Source organism: Bos taurus, chromosome 15 (genome assembly GCF_002263795.3).
Source record: "Bos taurus isolate L1 Dominette 01449 registration number 42190680 breed Hereford chromosome 15, ARS-UCD2.0, whole genome shotgun sequence".
Classification (NCBI taxonomy): domain Eukaryota; kingdom Metazoa; phylum Chordata; class Mammalia; order Artiodactyla; family Bovidae; genus Bos; species Bos taurus.
This window is the reverse complement of record NC_037342.1, coordinates 27,533,734-27,560,183: the sequence shown is the minus strand read 5'-3', so window position 1 is coordinate 27,560,183 and position 26,450 is coordinate 27,533,734. Positions and strand designations below refer to the sequence as shown.

At 44.4% G+C, this 26,450-nt stretch overlaps 1 protein-coding gene across 5 annotated transcripts in view; it reads left to right on the top strand.

Moving 5' to 3' along the window:
- The window catches only part of SIK3 (SIK family kinase 3), a 266,327-nt gene that overhangs the window by 217,925 nt on the left and 21,952 nt on the right, over positions 1–26,450 (top strand). For 3 of the 5 annotated variants that reach the window (XM_010812394.3, XM_002693024.6, XM_059875092.1), the window contains 9 exons: positions 15,603–15,721; positions 16,268–16,378; positions 16,605–16,748; positions 17,181–17,258; positions 17,700–17,809; positions 19,173–19,326; positions 19,551–19,706; positions 23,193–23,263; positions 25,488–25,631. In XM_010812394.3, coding sequence (XP_010810696.1) covers positions 15,603–15,721; positions 16,268–16,378; positions 16,605–16,748; positions 17,181–17,258; positions 17,700–17,809; positions 19,173–19,326; positions 19,551–19,706; positions 23,193–23,263; positions 25,488–25,631 — 1,087 coding nt within the window. The remainder of the gene's footprint in view (positions 1–15,602; positions 15,722–16,267; positions 16,379–16,604; positions 16,749–17,180; positions 17,259–17,699; positions 17,810–19,172; positions 19,327–19,550; positions 19,707–23,192; positions 23,264–25,487; positions 25,632–26,450) is intronic. The other 2 variants (XM_010812395.3, XM_010812393.4) reach the window with 1 other exon arrangement.

Here is a 26,450-nt window from a genome sequence, read left to right as displayed (position 1 = left end):
GAGGAATGGTTAGGGGCCCAAGATAGCATCAGTTATGCTAACAGCCACACAGAACTGAGTATCGTATTTAGAAATGGGGAGATCATTGATGATCTTGAAGTACAGACTCGGTGGTGGAGTAGGAGCAAAGCCCTAATTCATGTCAATACAACCAAAAAAGAATAGAAGGGAAATGGGGAGAAAGGAAATAGGCACAGCTCTTTCTGATTTACCCTACAAGGGAGCAGAGAAGGGCGTAATGGACTGCTCGACCGGCATCACCAGTGACCTTGTCCTAATCTGCTAGATGTCCTCAGTCTTCATCTTAATGGCCGCATTGCAGTGCTGGAGCTAAACACTAAAAATTCACCACTGCTTGCTTTCTTTCTTAAAAGTAAACTTTATTTTTGAGAACAGTTTGGGTTTATAGCAAAATTAAGCGGAAAGTACAGAGAGTGCCCGCGTTCGCCCTGCCCCATCCCCTCACACTCAGCTTCCTGCACAGTCATTTGCTCCTTGTTCAGTCGCTAAGCCGAGCCCAGCTCTTTGCAACTCCATGGACTGCAGCTCGCCAGGCTTCCCTGTCCTCCACTGTCTCCCAGAGTTTGCTCAAATTCATGTCCATTGAGTCAATGATGCAGTCTGAACATCTCATCTTCTGCCGCCCTTTTCTCCCGTTGCCTTCAATCTTTCCTAGCATCAGGGTCTTTTCCAGTGAGTCAGCTCTTTGCATCAGGCAGCCAATGTTTTGGAGCTTCAGTTTTAACATCAGTCCTTCCGATGAATATTCAGGGTTGCTTTCCTTTAGGATGGACTAGTTTGATCTCCTTGCAGTCCAAGGGACTCTCAAGAATCTTCTCCAGAACCATAATTCGAAAGCATCAGTTCTTTGATGCTCAGCCTATTTTATGGTCTAGCTCTCACATCTGTACACGACTACTGGAAAAGCCATAGCTTTGACTATACTTTTGTTGGCAAGATGATGTCTTTGCTTTTTAATATGGTGTCTAGGTTGTCATAGCTTTCTTCCACTGTCAGTATCTGGCACCAAAGTAGAACGTTTGTTACAGTTGATCAGCCTGCAGTAACACTACACTGAATTATCACTGAAGTCCACTGTTTACTATGGTTCTGGTGTCATACAGAGAATCCTCTGCGCCTGTTCACCCCATCCCGCTCCCTTAACCCCTGGCCATCAGTGATCGTTTCGCTGTCTCCACAGTTTTACCTCTTCCAGAATGTCATATAGTTGGAATCATGTAGTACGTGACCTTTTCAGATTGGCTTCTTTCACTTAGTAATGCATATAAAGTTCCTCTGTGTCTTTTCGTGGATTAATAGCTCATTTCTTTTTAATGTTCAATAATGTTCCATTGCCTGGACATACACAGTCTATTTATGATTCACCTACTGATCAGCATCTTGGTTGCTTCCACGTTTTGGCAGTTATGAACAAAACTGCTGTAAATGTCCATGTGCAGGATTTTGTGTGGATGTAAGTTTTCAGCTCACCTGAATAAATACCAGGGAGTGTGATTGCTGGATTATACGCTAAGGGTATGTTTAGTTTTGTAAGAAACCACCAAACTGTCTTTCAGAGTGCCTGTACCATTTTGCATCTCCACCAGCGATGAGTGAGAGCTCCTCTTGCCAAGTGTTGTCAGTGCTTTGGGTCTTTGCTGTCCTAACAGGTGTAAAGTGGTATCTTTGTTATTTTAATTTGTAATTCCTTAATGCTGTATGATGGTTAACATTTAATATGCATATTTACCATCTGTGTGTCTTGTTTGGCATATGTATAAATGTTTTCCCTATTTTTTAATTGAGTTGTTTATTTTCTTATCGTTGAGCCACTCCTTTTTTTATTATTAATTTTTATTGGAGCATGGTTGCTTTGCAGTGTTCTGTTACTTTCTACTGTACAGCAAAATGAATCAGCCACTCCTTGCTTTTTAAAATACCTTTTTTTCCATTGCTTCTCAGACACGACTTTCTCGTTTTCCTCCTGTCTCCCTGACTGCACCTTGTCTGCCAGATGTCTCTCTGCTCATCCTGTAAATCTTTTCTCTTCACACCATCTTTCTGAGCATATTATTCACTCCCATGGCTTTCGTCATTGCAATGATGTCCCCAGTTAACACTCAGTTAACTCTCTGGCCCAGACCTCTCCTCTGGAGTGAGGGGCTTATATATGCAATCAGTTGCTACCATCAGCTTCACTTGCATGTCTTCAGTTCACATCAGTGGAAACTGAATCTAACTTCCTCCTTAGATTTGCTCTATTCTGTGTTCCCTGTCTTAGTGAATGGTGTCACTGTCTGACCAAGACAGAAACTAGCCTTGACTCCTCACCACAGCTGCTCACTTACCAAACCCTGAACATCCAACCCTCCATTCCTATAGACACTTCTGTAGTGGCTCTTGCCTGGATTAAATAATAGCCAATTAAATGGATGCCTGACTCCAGCCTTATCCTTCTCTAATGCAGTCTCCACACAGCTGCACAAGTAGTATTTCTGAAATATATATGTCAAAACAAACAACGTACACACTTGCACACAAATCTGCTTATATCACTTTCCAGCTTACACTTTGCAGTAGTTTATCATTTCCTCTAGGCTAACTTTCACTCCGTAACATGGCTAGAGCATTGGCTTCATTTTTGACCGTGACCATAGTAAAAAATACATATTATACTGTGACCTAGAAAATACATATATACATACAACTGAACAAAGTTTTCTTTTTTTAAAAAAGAAAAAGCAGAATTTGTCTTTACTATAGGCAGTGCACTCTAACATATTTTATTCTATCACATGAAAAATGCTGATTATTACTTACTAGGTTGATCACATGAGTGCTGTTTGAAAAACAATGGCATGGAAATGCCTCTGTGACCTGGCTCCTGCCTGTCTCTTCAGCCCCAGACCCCATTCTATATCTGGTCGCCCTAAGTTCCTTCCAGTTCCCCGAACAAGTTATGTTTTCGGGAGCAATTCCTTGCTTCTGGGATGCTTCTTCTCCCCCAACCCCATGCCACCCACTCCTGTATTCCAGAGCAAGAAGTTAGATGTGATAGAAATAAGAATCTAGATAATCTAGTCTACGATTCTTTCTTGTCTCATGGGCCTTCCCAAACATTTCATTATAATAATTTCTTTCTTTCTGTGTCTTCCACACCAGACTGGGAGCTTAGAGAAAGTAAAGACAAAACATGTTTTTTTTCACAGTTGTGTCTAGCCTAGCAGAGTATCTGGCATGTGGTAGGATTTAGTAAACAGTAAGTAAATAGAATTCTGCTTAAAACCCTCCAGTGGCTTTCATTTACACTTGGAAAACCATTCCAAAAGTCATTATTATTATGGCCGACATGAGGCACACTGCGGTGGGCCCCAGTCTTTAATCTCATTTCCTGCTCTTCTTTGCTCTAGGCCCCGAGCTCCAGTCACAGAGGCGTCTTTGCTGTTTCTCACAGTTGCCAAGCGCGCGCATTCTTGTTTCCTCAGATACTCGCATGGCTTCCTCACCTCACTTGAGGTTTCTGCTTAAACGTCCCCTTAGAGAAGCCTCTCCTGACGCCCTCCTCATTCCCTTGCCATTACTCTGCCTCGTGCTTGTTCATGGCATTCACCACTACCTGACATTGTTCACTGTGTCCCCGTCCCTCATCCCACTGCCTGTTGACTGCAATAAGGTTTTGTTTTTGTTCACTGCTGTATCCCCTGGGCTTAGGACAGTGCATGGGTCCTGGTAGGCACTCAGTAAATGTCTGTTAAATAAATGAATACAGGCATGAATGCATGGGGTTCTTACTACCAAATAAATCAAATAATATCAGTAACCATAACTTACATTGCTTTAGGGCTTTCAGGTTTACAAAGTGTTTCCTATACTTGATCTAATTTGAGCTAGGTAATTGTCCTCTGGAGTTGGTCTTCGCACATAGTGGTTATCATTTTGCCAATGAAGTTTGAGAAGCTGGCGTTTAAAGAAGTTTAGTTGACTGGCCTGAAGAGACACAGGTGATAAATGACTAAGTCATTTCTCAAACTCAGTGTTTGTTCTGCTGCACCACACTGTTAGAAAGAAAGGGCGAGATAAACAAACCGCTTCCTCTGCTTTTCCAATGTCCACAGCGTTTCCTGTGAGCAGCTTGGATCCCTTCTCCCCTCCACCCCCACAGCGTGGCAGAAGATTTTCACTCAAGTCTTACCAGAGGTGGCTTCAGACAGCGGATGCTGGTGAATAGCTAACCATAGCGTCAGCCACGTAGTCTGTTAGTGCTTAGAAATAAACTGCACAACATCTTCACTACTTAGAAAGAACTAATATTTATAGCATGGTATAAGTTAGCAGGAAAGTTTAAAGACTCAGAGAATACCAACATAATTATCCTAAACGTGATCAGTCTTGAATCCTGGACAAGTAATTCCCTAAATAGGAATAACATTTTTTGGTAAAATTGAGTATGGAGAGGAACAAGAACGCCGTCTGGGAAATGAGCGGACCATCGCCGTGCTGCCAGCGCATTCCCTCTGCCCTCGTGGACAGGCGTGTGCTTGGCCTTGCCCGCCACCAGAGGCCCAAACCCCGGGCCCTCAGAGACCTCTGGCGGGATAAGCCATGGAGAAAAGGAGCTCGTCAGGTGCTTTTGTCTTTGCTCAGCTTAGACGTCCTTCAGGTACCAAAAAGGTTCAAGTTCATGTAAAGGAAACCTAGAGTCCGTCCCTGAGTCCTTCTTCTCCTTACATCTCTAGTTTCTGGACGTAATTGTACTTCATTAGACCCAAAGTGAATTCTTTATCTGGAGGCTGGAGCCAGCCACTTTGCAGCCTGTCGGGTCTGCTGTTACTGTGCTACGGAAGATTATGTAGTTGGGGGAGTCCTAAAGAACAGGGCCCTTTTTTTCCCCTCAGGCTGTTTGTCATAGACCTGAACTGAGTTTATCCATTTTTCTGCCAAAAGGGTCTAGAAACTGCAGCTGAACCAGTGTCATTTTTTTAAATGGGCACTTGGGTGGCAGAGTAGGGAAGGCCCCATCGTCTAGCTTCTTCTAGCCAAATTGAATTCCAGAATATGTACAGCTGTGTGGGAGGCCATACTATACAAATGGATATAGTTAGTTCAAGAATTCTAAGCATCTCTTTATTGTCAGTAATGTGTGGAATGAAGTTCCCTTGCAGTTAGTGGATATTTCTGGGCCTGGTCTTGTTTGTTTGATACAAACTTCCCTTCATGGACATCTCGAGATATACTGAAGACATGCTTTCAATTTGGAATGACAGGGGTATAAATTTACAAGGATTTATTTGGGGCAGATCGGTTTCATACCACCCGGTTCAGTAACTGTGTATCTGTCTTCCTCTCCTCGCCCCTAGAATGCAGACTCCTTTGTATCAGGACTGTGTTTCACAGGTACAGCAGCATCCTCCATAAAGTTTAAAGGTGACTGGCATGGTGTAAACATTCAGTAAGTTTTTCTTTAATGAAAAATCGAATCATCACCACTTACCTGTAGAATCTTCTGTCAGACTCTTGTATTTTATTATTGTTGATAAAGTGATAGGTAATTCACTGATGATCTGAATTATTAACTGGCTTTATGTACTTTTGTTATATAGGTTATTATATAAATGACCAGGTCAAGTGACTTCTAGTTCAAAAAGGATTTGATCTGCAATCGAGTTGGCTTTCAGTGTCTTAAGTAAAATATGTTTGATCTAGACTGGTGTTTTTGGGTTAAACTTCTCAGAGCGTTCCAGAGACCAGTTAGGTATTGATGAAACCCTGAGCCTAAATTATAGAAGTTAAAACTTGCTGTTTGTTTTGAGTTTCTGCAGAAGGTGAGACCTGACCTGGCCACGTGTGTTTGCAAATTCTTTGTCTGATTTCCGCTCCCGCTGAGAGAAGCCAGCAATGTAAATATTTTGAGCATCAAGCTCAATCACTACCAGTATATTTTTAAAAACAGTGAGAGGCCTACTTATTAAAGCCTAGTTTGTCTTATTCACCAGTTATACCACCTATTAGCAAATATAGTAAGATCAGTCATTTATTTAGCTGAAGGAAAATTAATTTACAGTGGAATAAACTGTACTGACGGCAAGTATGTAGAGATCTCTTGTGGACAATATTTTTACGTCCGTATTGATTAAACGTCATTTGTGACTTAATTAATTGTAATACTGCATAAGCATTTTATCACTCAGAACGCAAGACCCAGGCTTACATAATGCTTCTGAAGGAGGCTACCGTGCAGCTACTGCCAAAAAGCTTCCACTTAGATGCAAACAGCTTGGCCCTGATGGGCTTACTCATCAAGAACCACACAACATCTTGCTTGGCTAAAAGCACTTTGTTTAGAGGGATTGGGACAGGAGATTAAAGTAACTCACCCATCAGTCTCCATATACTCAAGGACTCAGAGTCCTCAGAGCGGTTCTTCCATACCTTTTTAAGGAACACTCTGCTACTCAGGGGGGGCTTCCCCAGTGGCTCAGAGGTAAAGAATCTGCTTGCAAGGCAAGAGGTGAAGGAGACATGGTTCGATCCCTGGGTCTGGAAGATTCCCTGGAGGAGGAAATGACAGCCCACTCCAGTATTCTTGCCTGTGATTGCACCTAAGACAATAGAAAACCAGGAGGTAAATATGGGTGCTGCCCTGTTATTATTATCCTTTCAGCAACACTGTCTCCTCGCTTCAGCGTCCCGATACAGGAAAACAGAGTCGGGGAAGATGTCCTAGATGGACAGTAGCTAACAGCCAGCCACTGAGCACTTTCCCAGTACTAGACACGGTTGCGTTAGCCTGTCAATGTCTCATGTTTAAAACAGCCCTATGAGGCAGGCTCCGATTGTCACCCGACAGACAAGGCATCGAGGCGTGGTAAGGTTAAGTAACACCCCCGGAACCACCCAGTCAGGCAGCGACAGAGCTCTTGGAGCCCTTGCAAGCTGGCTTCAGAAGCCACCCAGATGCTTTGATTGTATTTTAATCCTCAATGAGTACATTTCTGACGAGTGATTCCAGGTATCAAGAGAGTTCTGGGATGGATATCTTTGCCCATCTGAATTACTTACAGAGGAAAAAAAAGTGTTAGTATCAAGTACTGTGTATTGGATTCTGTATAAGTGAGCCGGAGTTTTCTTCCACTATAATGGTTCTATTAGGACTTAAAATATATTTGAATAGTAAGATAGTATAAATGACAAGGTTTTATTTTAAAGATGTGACCTGCACATTGGACAGCCTCTAGTGTAAACAGTGGAACATGCTGGGGTCTTTTCAAGGTCAGGGCTACAGGTAAATGTAAGCCTCCCCCAGCCCTTAAGCCAGAGACTCCTAATTTCTAAATCTTAATTCTGGCAGCGTCTCAGCCACCTAGAAGAACAGTTGAAAATAAGGAAATGTCAAGAAATAGATGTTATTTTTCTAACAAATGGAGATCTTTGGGTCAAACACTTCTTTTCTCCTCAGTCTGTCTCAGGTTGATAAACTTGTTAAACTCAAAGAGAGAGCCTCACCGCCTATTTACTGATTCCCAACAGAAGCTTTCCCCATCTGCACCCACCAGTATTTGCTACATTGTGCCAAGTCATCTCCCTTTGACTCTGTTCAGCCACAGAAAGGGTATCATAGAATATAGATGTAAGGAAGTTTCCTTCTATTCCAGAACATTCCAGTAATTTGCAGAAACCAGTGTTTTGGGGTAGAATTTGTATTTAAATGACTCTCTACTTCCTTGTCTAATCTCTTACTGGTGGGCTATCCTTGTAGGAATTTTACTGAATGCTCTGGTACCGGGACTCACACTTCTCTTTCCCCAAAAGAACTAAAAACGTTTGGTTTCAAAACAGGACATTTTTTTCCTCAGTGTCATTTCTCTTAGAGGAGTTGATCTCAGTGCTTGTTTATTATGAGTAAACTGTTTTCCAACAGCCAACGTTATCGTGAAGTAAGTTCCATTAGAGTTAATTCCAAGATTATGTAGTTTCTTTTGTTGTGTAAAACTGTGGTATTGACTGTTACTTTAAATAAAGTTAGAAATGTTTATGTATTTCTCTTGTGATAGTAAAGTATTAAAATTTAATTTTTAAGGACTAAAAATCTTCTAATACCTACAGCACCATTGTTCTAGCACTGTCCAATATAACAAAATTTCATTGTAATAACAAAAAAACCCTGTATTTTGTATGATTGTACTTAACATTTATGCAGTGCATAAATGCAACTATAGAACAGCATATTCATCGTGAATATATGTTCTTTATACATACAAATGCCTTACTGCAAGACCATGGGTCTACATTGTTTAGATTTTAAAATAAGTCACTTCATTAGATAGATTTGACCTTAGCTGACAATGGCGGTGCTTCCTTCCGCGTGTGTTAGTCACTCAGTCGTGTCTGACTCTTTGTGACCCCGTGGACTACAGCCTGCCAAGCTCCTCTGTCCATGGGGTCATCCATCCAAGAATACTGGAGTGGGTTGCCATTTCCTCCTCCAGGGGATCTTCCCAACCCTGGGTTCAAACCTGAGTCTCCTGCATTTCAGGAGGATTATTTACCGTCTGAACTCCCAGACGTGGCAAGGGTTTCCGTGGGCATGTTAAAAAAAGTTATTTCTAGGACTCAGTCCACTAGCAGAGTGAGGATTCCTAACTCTGGCCAGCTTCATACCAAAAAAAATGTATCTTGGCGCAAGTACTTATGATTTTCTTTTTAATTTTAAGCCTTAATTTATTAATTCAGTATGTAACTCTTATCACAGCCATGTTGCTTCATACAGAATTTTTCACTGTGGGTCAGTCATTGGTCTTGTTCTGTTTGTTATAATAATATCAGTTCTCTCCCAGACTGGTACTTGAGCTGGCCAAAGTGAGTGGATAATAGAATCAGGCTGTGAATCACATTGTATTCTTGTTCTGAAAAGCATAAGAAATTAGTGCCATTTAACTTTAAAAAAAAATATGAAGTTAAGTCATTTTCATGGAAACAGACATTTTAGCTAGTTTACTTTTGTTTCTTTTTTGGATTTTTGAGATTTGAGAAAAATAGAGCCCTCTTTGAAATTTGAATTGCTCTGGAGAATTAAACATTATTAAGAAATTGGTTAAAATTATTGAAAACAAAGAGCTCTCGGGCTAAATGTTTTGGCATTACCTTTGAACACACCTAGTGTTGACTGACTAGGGTCCTCCCAGGTGGGTGAAGCCAGTGCAGGAGACGAGGGAGACATGGGTTTGATCCCTGAGTCAGGAAGATCCCCTGGAGGAGGAAATGGCAACTCACTCCAGTATTTTTGCCAGAAAAATCCCGTGGACAGAGGAGTCTGGTGGGCTGCATGCAGTCCGTGGGGTCGCTAAAGAGTCATGCGTGACTGAGCACACAGCAGCGGAGTCTAGCACTGACTGGAAAGAGGATGTGAGAAACCACACCATGCCCTCTTCCAGCACCTGTAAGAAACACCGGCTTCCTGGGTAACTGCTTCTTGCATGCATTCTCCCCGCGCCTCCTGGCACACAGATGTCTTCTTTTCCCCCAGCTCCAAGCAGTTTTGTGTGGTCAGAAAGAATCTATGACTCAGTTCCTCTCAGACCACTCCTCTGCCCACAGAGCTGAAAATGATTGCTTTGTCATGTCCCATTCTTTGGCAGCACATGAAGGGCTTAGGGACACTTGGCATTTCCTCCATCAGAGAACCAGCCTAAAGATTCTGAGGGCCGGTTCCCTGAAGTTTTGCCTGCCCCTTCTGCCTGTCTCTTGATTCCTTGACTGGGGAAGCCTGTGGTTGCCAGCCTTCCATCCCCACCCCCACCGCCATGTGACGACCAGGGCGCGTCAGCCAGGCTTGCTCTTCTGTAGCGCATCTCAGCCTCACCGTCATCCCTGCCTTCTCAGTTCACCCTAATGCAACTTGCTGTTTGCCATGACACTGTCCGCCAGCTAGTTCACAGCCTTCTGAATTTATTACCTGGCCTGCTTTCCATGGACTTGGCTTATAGGCGACTCTGTTGGGATGGAAACTATGGAGAGTACATGGCATTTGATTTATTGGAGGAAGAATGAAATTGATCTGATATGTTTTTATAAAGATATGCTGGCTGCTACCTAAAATATCAGCAGTTAATTTAGGTACTGTATGCGTTAAAAGCTCTGGCTTTGGCCTGAGACTGACCAGAATTTGTATCCTAGTTTTGCTTCATATTAACCTGGTCAAGTTTCTTATCTGATTTTTCATTTCTCTATTTGTATAATAGATATAGTACTAATAAGGACTAGTGTGTAAATTACATACTTAAGCTAACTTCAAGGGTTCATTTATTTTAATTAGCACTCTGCCTCCCTCTTATATGGTGCACAAGAAATGTTAGTAATTATTACTAAATAATATTTTTAAAAGAATTTCTCCATTCCCTCCTTCCTTATGTTGTTTTTCACTCTTCTCTCTCACTTCGTTCTCTTAAGAGGGTAAAGACATATATTGATACTATTCTCAGACACATCCACAGGGTTTATGGAGAAGATCTGATCTGCCAAGAGCTGTTTGGGTTTGTTGTATCATAACCTAGACGCTATGGCTGTGTCACATGCAGCTGCCTCCTCACACGGTAATCTGATTTACACATTACTCTGGGCAGCCTCAGAAACGATTGGTAAGTACCCTCTGTGTGAATGAGACAGTGGACTCTAAAGCTACAATGGGAGACCTTGGAAATCATCTGATCCAGGCTTTTGCCCCCAGACAGTGCCACATTTTAATGTTCTGTAAAATGACAGTTGTCTGGTTTTTCCAGCTTGAAGCACGGAGAATGCCTGTTCTGTTGTGGGTTCTTGGAGTCAGATTATTAAAGTTGTTAGGAGGAATTGTAGTAGTCGCCTTGTCCAGTGCTTCTTTCGTCTGGCATCACCGAGAACTGATTTCACACCGTGTGCAGTGCAGGCCCTGGTGATGCAGAGCTCAGTGAGACGTTCAGGGGCCCCCAGTCTTCCTCAAACCAATACTGGGGGCCCTTTCTAACAACTTCGCAAACGCCAGCCTCTGATTAGACATTTCTAATCAAAAACAAAGAAGACCTCTCAGCCTTTTATGGAAATAGAAGAGGAGTCTGCTGAAAGGATTCATTTTCTTAAGAGCAGTGGAACTTCTTGAGCATTGACAGCTTAGAAGCCAGTGAGATGGTCGTTTCTGAGCTCAATCCTAGTGTTCTCAGATTGGGATTGGATATACTAGAAGAGCAAGGGGAAAAAGCGGGTTTTTTTTGCCAGGCTTGAGAAGGGCTTAACATCGCCCATTAATTATTCAAAATTAAATAAGGAGTTGGATCCTGATGACTCCATACATTTTAAAACTTTACATAGGTAACGTAAATACAATATAAATAAATCATTAAATGGAAAATTTCTAGTAACAATAAAGATACTATTTCACAGGTCAAATTGTTCTCATTTCATAGTTACATGGTTTTTTTCGAGTTGAAAGGGACCAAAGAGTTTATCGTATCCAGTTGCTTCTGGACTTAATTTTTAAAGTGAAACCTTACTCAGAATACAAATGTATAAAAGGAGTAAAATCAGCTGCGCTCCAGGTGTGGCCTCGCCTACTTGACTACCCCCGCCCCCACCTCACTTCCCTCAGGGGCCCCTCCTTAAATCCCTAGGACCTTAATCTAGTACTTTGGATCAGTTCTAATAATTGAAAAGATTTTTCCTGCGTTGAAATTGTTACTTCTAATTATTCCAGATTCCGGGCCCTGGAGCAGCGCAGTATAAACGCACTGTCTTCTGTGTGCCCTTCAGATGCTGATGAGCGCTCCCTGTGCCCTTCCTGCCTGCACCTTCTCTTCTCCCCGATAAATCAGCCTCGTGGCTTTTAACCTTCATTGGCGTGTTTTCAAAGTTTTAATCAGGAACTTTTCTCTTACGTGATTCTATTAATATCTCTTCTTCTGTCTTGGAAATAGAGACAGAGCCTCTACTAAATATCTCAGGTGAATTTCAAGTTGGTTTTAAACTCCCCCTTCTTCATCCTTTATTTTTTTCTCCCCTTCAAACTGAATACTTTCAGCCTCTTAGAGAAAGCTGTTTATCATCAAGGTCAAAAAAGGAAAAAGATGTTAAAGACCCGGCCTCAGAAGGAATTACAACTTAGGAAGCGGTCTGAACTGAATTCCCATTTCAGGACCCTGCCCATACAGGAGTCCGCTGTCCACAAAGCCACCCAAACGCCTGTCAGCACCATGGGGCGGCCCGAGCTGGGCGCCCTCGAGTCCCCTTTCTGGCGGCATCGGGTTTCCCAGGGGGCCGGCGCTGCCCTGAGCTTGCAAGGAGCCGCTGAGAGCAGACCCCCTGGCACAGGCGGAGCCGCCTGTGCTGCTGCAGTGCTTCCATTCCATTCAGTAGCAAAGGCTGCCCTTTGAGGAGGAACAAGCGATGGGGCTGTTTTTGACATTAAAATACAGTTTTCTCTGGCATCTGGGCAAGTTGGTGTTTGTCTTCTTTGATCTGGGGCCCTGTTTTCTTTCCATTCACTTTAATGTACTGTCCGGTGGTTAGTTGTGTTATTAGGTGTGAGAGCATTTATTCCCTTTTCTTTCACCCTCTTTCCATGTTTTATGTAGAATGGTGCCTTCTAGTTTGAACATCCTTTCCTGAGCTGTATGTGATGCTTAAGAAGCATGAGTTGATAACAATACCCTGGCTTTCCGCATTTGGTCATATTCCGCCATCTGTGCAGCAGGTGCAGAGTGTGAGGTTTCTGCTCCTTTGGGTGCTGGACAGCATGTCGGGAGCACAGATGTGGGCTTGTGTCCTTCAGTTGTTGCCACTGCAACAAGATGACTGCAGGCCCCTCAGCCTGGGACCTGTAAACACCTAGGGAATCTGTGACTCAGGGTCTGTGGGCTCCTTGCATGGACTAAAAGGTAGATGCAAAATTTTGTGTACAAATTCTTGTTTGCATTTTTCTGGAGATTTTTCAAGGCATCTGAAACCAACTAATAGTTAAGGATGACTGAAAAGAGGTTTCAAGATCCTGAAATTGAACCAGATAGATCTTCCACTCAGGACTTATTACAGTGGTGTTAATTTTGTTTGTTTTTAAGAAAATGCCTTTAAAATTCTGTTTTAAAGCAAGCCCATAACTGGCCATCATTCAGCATTGGTCATCTGATTCAGGACTAATGCACGAGATACTATATGAAAACCAAAAGAAAACAGAACAGTTAGAGTGCCATCTAGTGGTCCGAATGATAATTTCCCAGCTTTGGAATCAGGCCCAGGCCTTCTCCATACACCCGGGTCTTTAGTTTTAGCAGCTTTCTAAATCAAGAACATTTTTTTCCTCTCAGGTAATTGCAGACCATAAAGGTATGTGGTCATGCTACTTGTCTTCCACACAGATACTGCAGTTGTGGATTCTAGCCTTGCTTACTCTGGAGACATAATGTTCATAAAAGCTTAATGCTGTAGATGGCATGCATTTTATAGGAATATAGGAACTACAGACTTCGAGAGTCATACTGCATTTGATTGTACTTTTAATCATAAAGCTGGAACAAACTGATGACTGCCATAAAATCATTTTGATATAGAGGCTTTGTTTTATTTCTTTTTCAAGTTAGAATAAATTTTAAAATTGAGTAATTTGTCTTAATTACTCTTTGTAGTCCTTTCATGATGGTGACATAGAATGATGTTCGCCAAATGGTGCAGAAATTGTGAGGTTTCAGAGTTGAATTTATTCAGGGAAAATATATCAGACGATTTGTATCCACATGAAAATATGCTAAGAGCATAGCTCTCAAGTCCTTACTCTGCTGTAATGTGGCAATGGTTGATCATGTTAACTTGTTTATTCTTTTATAAATGGGGCTGATAACAGTATCTAACATAGGGTTGTTGTTAAGATTAAATGAAATAAAGTTGGTAAGCACAGTGCCTTGGATATAAAAAGTCTTTTCATTTATTAAAGTCTCTTTAATATTGCTGTTGTTAGTATCACTGGCCAGTTTTTGTTTTTTGTTTTTTTTTTTCAGGACAGCTGTAGTAAAATGGAAACAATCTTGTATCTTATGGAGAATTTTATAGTTTTTAAAAGCATTTGCTCACATACAGTCTTGTTTGATTAGTTTCAATAAATGTTTACTTATTCACATATATTCAGCAGCTATTTATTCAACTCCTATTAGGTATAATCATCATCTTTGGCATTGCATGTTTGATACTGAAAACAGCAATAAAAAAGGCCTCACGTGGCGGGGGGTGGGGCAGGGGGTTAGACAATGAGCAGTAAATAAATAAGGTGATTTTACACAGAAGTCATTAGTGTGAAGGAAATTAGTGTGATGTCATAGGGCACGACTGGACACCTCCTTGAGGCTGATGAGGTGGTCAGGAGAGATCTTTCTGAGAAAGTTGACATTTAAGTTCTTTCCTGAATGAGAAGGAGCCAGCCACGTGAGGGCTGGGGAGCAGCCGTCCTGACTAAGGGATACAGTGAGTGTAAATGGCATTGGTGGGAACGTGATGAGTATATGCACAGACTATAAAGAAGGCCTGTGCTGCTGGAGCTCAGGGAGCCCAGGGCACGTGGCTGGAGGTGAGGTCAGAGGACTTTGGACTTTATTCTGCGGGTTCTGGGTGAGCTGGGGTGTGATTCAGAGCACCAACCGCAGAGACTTGTTTGAAATCTAACCTATTGAGTGGTCTTCAACAAGTTTTTTGACTTCTCTGTGCCTAATTTTAACGTCTCCAAAGTGAGAATAATGATCGTTTCTTCCTCCTGGGATTGCTGTGAGGATTAAATGATATCAAAATATGTGTGAAGTAGTCAGCAGAGTGTCTCCATGCTGCTGTTTTTTTATCATCAGTATCTAGGTTCAGTTCCATCACACGTGCTACCCCCACGTCATCATCAGTACCCTCAAGTTACAGATGAGAACACTTAGAAATAGAGGGTGGTTTTGAAATCAGAATATAGGCATCTTGATTTTGGAGCCATCATTCTTTTTGCAGTGTATTCTGCAACATGAGCTCCCAGAGTGACACCTCTCTGATCTGAATCTCTTTAGCTCAGAGCTCAGTTGTATGCCCCTGCGAATGTGAGAAAATTATCAGTAAAGGTTACCATGTGTGGTAGGGAGGCTCCATGCCTGTCTTCTCCCCACACCTGGGACCCTACACCCGAAAGCGTTAGTGTGCACATCAGAATGCAGAGAGGAGGAAGGAGCTGACTGTATTTTGGGGATCTTGTAAGGCACTGAATAGCTTCAGACACTGAAACTCTTCCTTAATTGCAGCAAATGGGGCCCTACAAAATATAAGTAAATGAAATCCAGGGATTATCCCAGATTTTTTTCTAATCCGACTTTTAGTGAAGGTATTAACCAGGACCCCACTCCCCCCACCCCCAGCCCTGAGTTGAATTTCCCTCTCCTCCACCTCTTCCTGCCTTTGCCTGGCCCCTTCTGGTGTAAGCCATGGCAGAGGTAAGGATCACGAAGTGAGAGAAACAAATGAGAAGCCAGGAGGTAGGAAGTCCACCTGCTCGCCCTGCCCGTGTTCCTCGGCCCCCGCAGCGCCTCCCCCACCGGCACTGATGGCCGGCTCCATGTCTCTTGCAGAATGTGAGCACCTGATCCGCCACATGCTGGTGTTGGACCCCAACAAGCGCCTCTCCATGGAGCAGATCTGCAAGCACAAGTGGATGAAGCTAGGGGATGCGGACCCCAACTTCGATAGGGTGAGCGGGCCTCCACTCGCCCCCAGGAAAGCCTGTTCGGGCTGCTGCAGGCTCTTTTGCATAAGATTGTAACCAGGCCAGGACCTAGAAGGGCAGGCCTGGATGCAGGCTGTTGTGTAATCCTGAAGCAAGTAAAGCCAGCAAGAAGGAAGCTCAACCAGCTGAGCTGTTGCGGAATAGTGATACCAGTTCCTGACCGCATGTCCTCACATCCGGGTCCCTTCCCGGGTCTTGGGACAGTACAGCCTCTTCCCACGGGATTGTTCACCTACTCTTATCTCTCGCTGTGCACAGTCCAACAGATCCTGCAGCATTCCTTTATTTAAATCATCGTAGCCATCCCAGGTACCCCAGGAGCTCAGGAAAATAGTGGCCTAGCCATCTTATCTGCTCCTAGCTGAGTACCCAGGGCTTTCTTGCTTAGGCTTCATCTAAGGCCAAAAATATCACAAGCTAGGGAGCATGGAACAGCTTGTTCATTATATATGATCTGCCATCTTGACGTAGTTAATTGGGAGTTTGATAGCTTGCCTTTTTTTGTTACAGTTAATAGCCGAATGCCAGCAGCTGAAGGAAGAAAGGCAGATGGACCCTCTGAATGAGGATGTCCTCTTAGCCATGGAAAACATGGGACTGGACAAAGAGCGGACACTGCAGGTACCTAAGTGAGCAGAGGCCGGGGTGGGGGCTGCTCTCCCTCTGCCCTGTCTTTCCCATGTATCCTTCTTCCTGGGAACCTGGATCTTTTCATTTTCCTCCCATTCTTCCTCTGCCCCTTGAAAAGAAGGCGCTTTATTATTCTACTATTACTTTTAAAAGAGTTTTGGTCATTGATGTGCTGTTTCACCAGGGTTTTTTGCTCTTTCCCCTTTTGTCTCGGTAGTCGTTAAGATCAGATGCCTATGATCACTATAGTGCAATCTACAGCCTGCTGTGTGACCGGCATAAGAGACATAAAACCCTGCGTGTTGGAGTACCTCCTGGCATGCCCCGAACCATGGGCTTCCAGCCGCCAGTCAACCTCCAGGTGGGTGATAACTCCAGTGATCAGATTCAGGACTAGTAACGTGGAGAGGGGTGGTGGTTATCCATCGCTCTCTAACGCCAGATCATGCTTATCCGTCGGCTTACCTGCTCTTCTTACCCATCGCCTCCCACCTGCCATCTCTTCCTTTGTCAGAGGCCAAGCAAAGAACTCAGTCTTTCTTTGATAGAGTGGGTGGAAGAGTATTCCAGCACTTGGAAGGGACACCAATAGTTGAGTTTTTTTTTTTAAGAAACCGTAAATCATTGTGAGAGACTGTCTTCGCTAAAGAATACTTCCTTGTAGCTTCTAAGAGCAGAGGAACCAAAAACTCAAAAGTAGAAACATAGACTTTAGCCATCAAGAATGTTTTGAAAGCCTCTATGATTTCCCTCTGGTGTTGAAAAGCCTGTATGTGTGTGTGCTGCTTTCCAGGCGGAGCAGGCTGGTACCACTATGAACATCAGCGTCCCCCAGGTGCAGCTCATCAACCCAGAGAATCAAATCGTGGAGGCAAGTAGCAGCCCCTGGTGGCTGTCAACTGAACCTACTTTCTTTCCCGTAGCCTCGTTGCCTTTCTTTACTACTTCTATGTATTTTCTTATTTATTCATTTCCCCATTTATTTTTGGCCGTGCTGGGTCTTCGTTGCCTCTCGGGCTTTCTCTGGTTGCGGCAAGTCGGGGAGCTCTTCGTGGCAGTGGGCAGGCTTCTCGTTGTGGTGGCTTCTTCTGTTGTGGAGCACGGGGTCTAGAGTGCGAGCTCGGGAGGTGCTGCACACGGGGCTCAGTTGCCCCGCAGCACGTGAGATCTTCCTGGACCAGGGATCTAACCCGTGTCCCCTACACCGGCAGGCAGATTCTTAGCCACTGGACCACCTGGGAAGTCCCCTTCCCTTCTTTCTTGTTTCTCACTCTCTCTTGTTTCTGATTTGTCCGTGCTTCCCTCACCTCAGCCGGACGGGGCGGTGAACGTGGACAGTGACGAGGGTGAAGAGCCTTCCCCTGAAGCGCTGGTCCGCTATCTGTCCATGAGGAGGCACACAGTGGGCGTGGCCGACCCCCGGTGAGTGTCCGGCAGAAAATTCCCATCTGACTTTGAGTTCCTCCTGTGGCACATTTCCCATACTTCGTTGTATCTCCCAGATGAGATCTGATACAGTGGCCAAGACACGTGGTTAACCTCTTCAGGCTCCCTGGTAGATCAGACTTGCTTGGACTTGAGGATCACAGACCTGTCACTAGTGGAGGGTGGGCTGAAAGCCGCCATCGAGCCAGGCAATGACAGTACTTTGGTGAAGAGCATAGCATGTCTTTTCCCACAAAGACCTCAGATACCTCAGGTACCACATAAAAGTACCCCTGAAAATGCATCTGTGTTTGACAACTTTTAGAGATGCTTTTTGCCATATATTTTAATGGAAGACTCAATCTAAGAAGTGAGGACAAACAGCAGGATAGAATTTATAGATGTAAAAAAATTAAATTCAGTGAAAAAAAATTATGTGAACAAAAGTCCAAAAATATGCCAGATAAGTACCGGTTTCCCAAAGTGTTTTCCCAAAACAGCCCTTCATTGTGTCCCCTGCTTGCCCGCACACTGGAGAAATGGACTGAAGGCCAGCTCTCTTGGTTTTTGTTCAACACTTGAAGATTCTCACCATTAAAAATAGCCATGCCACTTTTCTGGCGATTTCTTCTCCTGAGTAGGGAAGAGAAGGTTGTGGCAAGAGTCCTCTTGAGAGTTCAGCTCGGAGCAAAGCTGGTTTCTTTTTTCTTTGAGTCATTTCCAAAAGAGCCTCCCCTGCTTACTGGTTTGCTTGCTCCACATTATCAGCCTACAATGAAACAGGCGATCGGGGAGCATTCTGGCTTCGCAGACAATGTCAGCTTCGGAGGGTGGAGTCCCGTGTCACCCTGTTAGTGGAAAGAGCTCTTATTTTAAAGTGTGCTATAAACCCCTCTGTCGGAACTCCACAGCCCTGCCCATCCACGGCTTATCTGCCCATCAGCCCTGATGGCGCTGACAGCATTCTTTCCCCAGTGAATCAGCTGCTACTTTGGGGCAGCCATTGTTTGAGTGGATGGCCGTGTCCTCCCTTACTTGCTGTTCACCTCCAGGCCTCAGAGACCTGAACTGGATGGGGGCCAGTGTTTCCTGTTGGCACAGAGCTGTTGGTTTTACATGAGTGGTCAGTGCAGAATGGTGATCCCCAGCCACAGATAGTGAAATGGCAGAGAGCCAGATTCCACACACCTGGCTCCACACACTTCTGCTCGCTCTGGGACCTTGGAGAGAAATACACATTTAAGAGGAAGGTAGAAAGATAAACTAAACCGTGCGGAATTTGGCAGTGTCCTCAGTTTGGGGCTCTAGGTTGTGAGGGAGAATTGTAACCAGACTTCTCCATCATCCTGTTTCCCATCAGCACGGAGGTCATGGAAGATCTGCAGAAGCTGCTGCCTGGCTTTCCTGGAGTCAACCCGCAGGCTCCCTTCCTGCAGGTGGCCCCGAACGTGAACTTCATGCACAACCTGTTGCCCATGCAAAATCTGCAGCCAACCGGGCAGCTGGAATATAAGGTATCCGACCTGGGAGAGGGCTTGCCCCCAGAGAGCTCGTCTGAGCTGCCTTTGAGAAACGCAGAGACCGTCCCCAGGATTTCAGGGTGTCCTTAGAAGGGTGCTTTCTCTCGCCTACATCACCATCATGGGATCCCTTCCTTTCAGTAGACTGGAGTACTGCTGTCTTCTCTCCTCTTTTCTCCCCACCTCACCGAACTATCCCTCCCCGTCTCCTCCTGCAGGAGCAGTCCCTGTTACAGCCGCCCACCCTGCAGCTGCTGAACGGAATGGGGCCCCTTGGCCGGAGGGCATCAGATGGAGGTGCCAACATCCAACTTCACGCCCAGCAGCTGCTGAAGCGCCCACGGGGACCCTCCCCTCTTGTCACCATGACACCAGTGAGTGGCAGTATGAAGCCCTGCTTGCTTTCTCAGAGGCTTTTTGTAAAGAGGTTTTGGAACTCAGGGTCTCCAACCTAAACGTCTGAATTTCTTCTTTCCCTCAACATGCAATGCTCAGTGTCATTTCCATTTTTTTCAGGCTAGTAGAATTTTCCAGACTTAATTTTTGGTTAGCTTCTTCACTTAACCAAATAATTTCCATACTGTATCCTGCTTCTGGAGGGATTCATCTTTGGGGAGCCTCTTGTAGACACTCGAGTAAAGGGCGGCTACTGCCCTGCCTGCTTCAAGTCAGGGAGTCATAGTCTCAGGCCCGACCTTCCTGCAGATCACATTTCCATGCCAGAGGGCAGTGGAAACTAACAGTTTTCTCTGGGCTTAATTGCTTTTTAGACTGGTTTCCAGATTTACCTTCTCACCAACTCTTCCTCCTTTGATTAACATACCTCACACTTTTGGTGCCAGCTGGATCCCTTGATGATTTGGCTTCTAAGCTGACAGTTGGCATCTCTCAACCCCATGTTTTTTAATATGATGGTCACAAAGATTCTTTTCTTCCCCTGGTTTCTGTTTATTTCTGATTAGTTTCCTGCCATAGATAGATTCATTCCTTCATTCATTTATTCATCCATTAAATCTCATACTACATTAAGGTTGAGTGCTAATTATATCCAGAGCCTTCACTGGGTATTTCAGGGCGGTGCTTCTTAAGGTGTCTCTCTAGTTTGAGGACCTTGTTTTCCCTATTATCAGAAAAATTAAAAATTTAAAACATATGAACTACAAGGCTAAATTTTATTTGGTTCAACAGAAAAAATTACTCTGTTAAGTTGCTATAAAGGTTTATAAATATTACTCTCTGTTACTTTACCTACCTTATCTTAGATCAGTAATGAAACAGTTTGTAGACTGATGCAGGTCTACTGTGCCAGTAACATGGCTGCTGGGAAAAGGGAAGAATTCATATTTACAGTTTCTGGCCTCATTGAGCTTATACTATAATAGGAAGATGCGATCCACATATGTGAAGTATTGGAGTAACAGTAAAAGACCAACGTGATGAAGTGCTGGAGTGAAGACCGTGGGCCTGTAGGTGGCAGAGGCACTTAGGAAAAGGCCAGGTCAGTGTAGATTTGGAAGGTCCAGAACAGCTTTATGGGAGGTGCAGTGACTTTGTCCACTGTAACTGTTTTTGCCAAGGTCACTAATGAACTTCTGGTGGATATTTTTCATCTTTATCTTTTTGGACTTCCCAGTTGTATTAGTTATGGCTGACCATTTTTCTCCTTGAAAAATGGTCTTCTTTTACCCTATTCTTTTGTGTTTTTCTCCTAGCTCCCCTTTTCAGGTTCCCTTTCTTCTTTTTCCTAGAAACCCACAGTTCTGTCTGAGGTCCTGTTTCCATTTCATTTTACAGACTTTCTCTGAGTGATCCTGTCCACTTCCCTATTTCTGTCACTGAGAGATTCTCTGGCCCACAATGCTTTTCTGAGCCCTGCACTTCTATCTATATGATTACCAGCTACACAGATCCAGTTGGTTACTTGGCAAGTCCTCACCATTTTATTTCAGCATGTCCTCAGATGAACACGTCCTGATGCGGTGAAACCTGTGTCTCCCTCCAGGTGATAGGGAACGGCACCATCACTCCCCTGGGTTTTCTGTTTAATTCTTCCCTGTCCCTTACTTCCCACATCAAAGCAGTTATGCCATGCCTGTAAAGTAAGTGTCTATCTTCTGTCCCATCTCCACTGCCTTTTTCCCCACTCAAGCTACTGTCATCCTCTGCCTGGATTAACACAGTGGCTGCCAAATGGGCTTCCTGGTTCCAGGCTTGTCTCCTCATCCTTGTCACCTGACATTTTCACGCTGCAACTAAAGCAGGCCAGCTTTCTAAAATATAAATCTTGTAACATCATGTCCCTGCTTAAAATCTTTAGTGATTCACCACTGCCTTCCCTCAAAATAAAGTTCTTCATGTGGTATTCAAGGCTGTTTATAACTGGCCACAGGGCTCCTCTCCCGCCTCATCTGTAGCCACTTCCTGTATAACCCTGTTCCCGCCAGCCTCACAGAACCATAGTTAGGGTTCTGGAAGCCCTAGAAGCATTCAGACAGTGGAATTATCCCAAAAGTTTGTTTTGTTTTATAATTCAGTTCAGTTCAGTTCAGTCGTGTCCGACTCTTTGTGACCCCATGAATCGCAGCACACCAGGCCTCCCTGACTCTTTGTGACCCCATGAATCGCAGCACACCAGGCCTCCCTGTCCATCACCATCTCCCGGAGTTCACTCAAACTCACGTCCATCAAGTCGGTGATGCCATTAAAAAACGCTCTTTTGTAATAATGAAAGTGTGATTTTTGCTTCAGTGCTTGAGGCATGGTGGTTCCGTGAGCCCCAGGGTTTGAGTAGCTGTGAAGGCTGTACGATGTCCCAGCCCACAGGCAGCCGGGAAGAGTCACCATAATGCATGCATATTGTGGCGGTCCTCATGTTTTGGCGAGTGACAGTGATTTTAAAGCGTTGAATTGTAACTTCACAGTTATATGTTATGTGCTACAGTGGACTTTTAGAAAACCAGTATGCTTTTCTGGCGTTGCTGCTGCTGCTGCTGCTAAGTCGCCTCAGTCGCGTCCTACTCTGTGGGACCCCATAGACGGCAGCCCACCAGGCTCCCCCGTCCCTGGGATTCTCCAGGCAAGAACACTGGAGTGGGTTGCCATTTCCTTCTCCAGTGCATGAAAGTGAAAAGTGAAAGTGAAGTCGCTCAGTCGCGTCCGACTCTTAGCCGTCCCATGGACTGCAGCCCACCAGGCTCCTCCGTCCATGGGATTTTCCAGGCAAGAGTACTTTCTGGCGTTAAGGACATCTAAAATCTGGAAATAACTTTAACATGAAACAACAAATCAGTTCCTAGTCATTCCAGGTAAACAAACTCCTACTATATTCTCAGGTCCTCAAACACCCGTGGGCCTTCTCTTCTCTCTCGGCCAAGAAACCTTAGACGCTTGCAACCTCTTTCCTTCTTGGCCGGACTCATTCCTACTCATCCTTCAGGCCTTGGGTACGGGGCCACGTCCTCTAAGATGCCTGCTCAGTCCCCACACACCCATGACTGGGTCATGTTATTTTGTCCTTTTGTCTGTTTGCCTATCTCTGTCCTCCACTGGACTGTAAAACAGGGGCAAAAACTTTATTAATTCACATTATATTCTGGAACATAGTGGGCATTCAGCTTATTTATTGGATGAATAAATGAATGAAGGAAGATGAATCAGAGGAATTAAAATCAACTGAGCAAGGTAAAAGTGGGACAATTGAAAGGTCTGTGAATGTTCTGTATAACCCAGGGATCCTAGAAAAGCTTTGCAGATTAAAAAAAATAAAGTACCTGAGAGGCCTGCCCCGAGCCCAGTGTCCAGAGTAAGAACTGCTGCGGAAGAAGCGCCGCTTTGAGCTTTTCCTTCCTGTCTTTCCTCAGGCAGTGCCAGCAGTCACCCCTGTGGACGAGGAGAGCTCGGATGGGGAGCCAGATCAGGAAGCTGTGCAGAGGTAATGTGGCATCTGGCAGTGCTTGCAGAGCGTCCTTGGGCAGGCTCCCCCTGCGACCAACGAAAGGTCACCTCTGCCCAAGGAGGTGGTCCAGTGCAGCTTCAACATTTGTGTGGTCTCTTTGCTCAAGCCAGATGGCATGTTCCTCCCCACACGGAAGTCACGGAAGACTACCCAGAAAATGTCATTTCTGTAAGCACCATTGGAAGTCCCCTAAGTGACAGCAATAACCATAAGAACTTTTTCTCTCCTCCCTCCTTCCTTCCTTGCCCCCTGCCTTCATATTGCAACTCCGATAGTATTCACAAGGCACAAAGCCTGCTCCTACCTGCCAAGAACTGTTACTGAAAAGGAATTGGAGATTTGGGATGACAGTGATCCTAGCTAGTCTGGCCATGGACCGCTGGCATGGACTCTTCCTTTCCAGGAGAATGAATACCTCTTGTACTGTTTGCTGTGTTTCTGCCATCCCCTTGTATCAACAAAGAGATATTGAAAAAAGAATATGGGATTCGGTCCAGGGACAGATGCAAATATCCATTGTTTGCAGAGATGCCTAATTCACAGAAAACGGCAGTGACCATCAGGCATGCTGTACTGTTCATTTGACCTCAGTTCCATTAGCCGTGGTCCTCCAGCTTCATGCATGATCCCTTGTGGGAGTTGATTTTCTTATTTTTCGGGGAGGGCGGGGGTTGACCAGAATCCAGCATGTATTTTCCCAGAAATACAGGTGTTCTTCAAGATTATATGTTTTTTCCCTTGAGGGAAGTTGAAATAAAATGGTTTTCATGGGCTCTTGGGGAAACTTTGAATGTTTTTATCAAATGGATATTAAACTGCTAATGGCTTACCTACCCTCTGGCAAGTTTACATACCACTAATTACTCTCTAGCCTGTTAACTGGTTTTAGCTGAAATGGGCAAAGTAGTTAAGAATGAATGAAACAAGACCTCTTACCCGGATGGTTGCTGGCAAGTGTCCTTTCTCTACCCGCTAGTAGCTCTGCATGAGAGCTGCTGTCCAGAAAGAAGCTGGTCCCGTGTGGAAAGAACAGTGGAGAACAGGGGTGTTGGCAGGTGGGCAAGTTCCTTCTACAGAATAGCCAATAGAAGAATTGCGTTGACTTTGTTTCTTTCTTGATGTTATTATTTCGATAGGTTGCCGATCACAGGGTGTATAAAGTTGCATATGGGCCCTGCTGGAGTCATGAAGAGAAATTAGGAAACTTACTGCCTTCCTACTTGAATTAGATAGCAGTATTTCATCTTCTCTTCTTTGTCTTACATTTTACCCCTCCAGCTCCTCCTTTCTTCTTTAAAGACCAACATTTAAAGGGTAAAATGCCCATCCCTTTTGATGTCATGGAAGGAATGATGCTTCTTTTATTCATGCCCAAGAAGAGCAGCAGTGGTGAAGGAAGTCATCGTCCAGACCAAGGGGGACCAATGCGTTATGGTATTAGTGGTGGATCTGAAAGACCTTCAGAATAAAAGTCATCAGCTTGTGAACTCTTCAGCTTTTGAAACTTCTCTTTTCTTGCCTTGCCTTTTTTTTCACCTAAAAAACAGTTCTAAACATTTCATGTGGTTTCATTTCTTCATCCTTTAGAGAATGTTGGTCTCCTGGGGACAGCATCAGTTTTTCTTCTCCGACAGTGGAGTTACAGTCTTGGGGCATGAGGAAAGGGTTGGTGTGGGAACTAACTTAGCCCCATGCAAAAGGATCTTTTTCCATGATTTGTAGCAAGGTCAGCCTCAAACCCTGGGGGCAGTGGCCTCAGGAGACATACGCAAAGCCCATCTGAATCTCTCTCTCAGCTCATCTCTAGGAACAGTCCTTAGGGCTCATTTCCTCTGACTTGTATTTTGGAAATGTGGAGGGAAACCAAGGAACAAAATTAACCAGCAGAAAATACATTCTTCTCCTGAATGGAATAAAGTCAGGAAAATTGATCCACTTCATGAGCGACATCTGTTTTCTCTCTTCTCTTATCGGCTACTCTTAGGTCCAGCATTGAGCCACTTCAGTGGGAAGCCAGCTTTTGTTGGCCTTCTGGGACATGTCTCACTTCCATCCAGTCAGGAGTCTGTTGGCCATTGAGCCCTTTCTGTGCTCTGGCGCCACTTCATTCTGAGTGCTTTGGATTAACTTCTAATGCTTCTTGCTGAGGAGTACTCCTGTCTGTCTTTTTTACTATGAAATGTGCTCCTGCTTGTTGCAGGTACTTGGCAAATAGGTCCAAAAGGCACACACTGGCCATGACCAACCCTACAGCTGAGATCCCACCGGACCTACAGCGGCAGCTAGGACAGCAGCCTTTCCGTTCCCGGGTCTGGCCCCCTCACCTGGTACCTGATCAGCATCGGTGAGTAGCCACGTGAGCCGTGGGAGCTCCTTGAGGCCCATCGGACAGGCCCCTTCTGGCTAGTCTTAAGACGTGGTGACTAGCATCATGGCTTTAAATAGCATCCTGAACTTTGCATCTTCTCAGCTCCTTGACTCAGCTGTGCCCAGGGCCATAGGAGATGCTTCTTTCCCATTATCTCGTAGACATGTTTATTGCCTGCAGTTGCTCCTCATGACTCTAGACGTTGACTCATAGATGAAATTGAACTTGAAACCTGCAAGTGGGTGAAGCTCTCAGAAGACCAGCTGGAGATAGGATTTGTAACCACATCAGTAGGCTTGACTTTTAATAACCCATCGCCATCAGAAGGATGAGCATTTCTTATCATGTGACCCCTGAATGAGGAGCTTGGATGGGGGAAAACACATTCCTTTGTGAGTGGTAGAGTGGAGACACTGCATCCTCTTGAGTGTTGTGCTTGAAAGTCATCCTTGCAGCATTCTGATGGAAAAATCTTCTAGTAGGTCTCTGGTAAATTTATAATTCATTTTCTCTTAAAGACATAAAAACAAGTGTAGCCTTCCTTGCCAAGAGAACTTCACAAAATTGAGTTCAAGTAAGCCTGGGAATGAGGGGAGTGACACCTTGCTAGATTAAGAAGGTGGTTATCTTCTGTGAACTCTGTGATGACCAAAAATCTAAGCTTAGTCCTTTCCAAAGCTGTCCCCAAGCTCACAGGCCACAGTTTCAAAGCCACCACCAGTCGCTAGAGCTTGTTTGTTTTTTTTTTTTCCCAGTCTTTTTGGGAGGACAGTGAAGAGCAGCCTTACTTGGGAA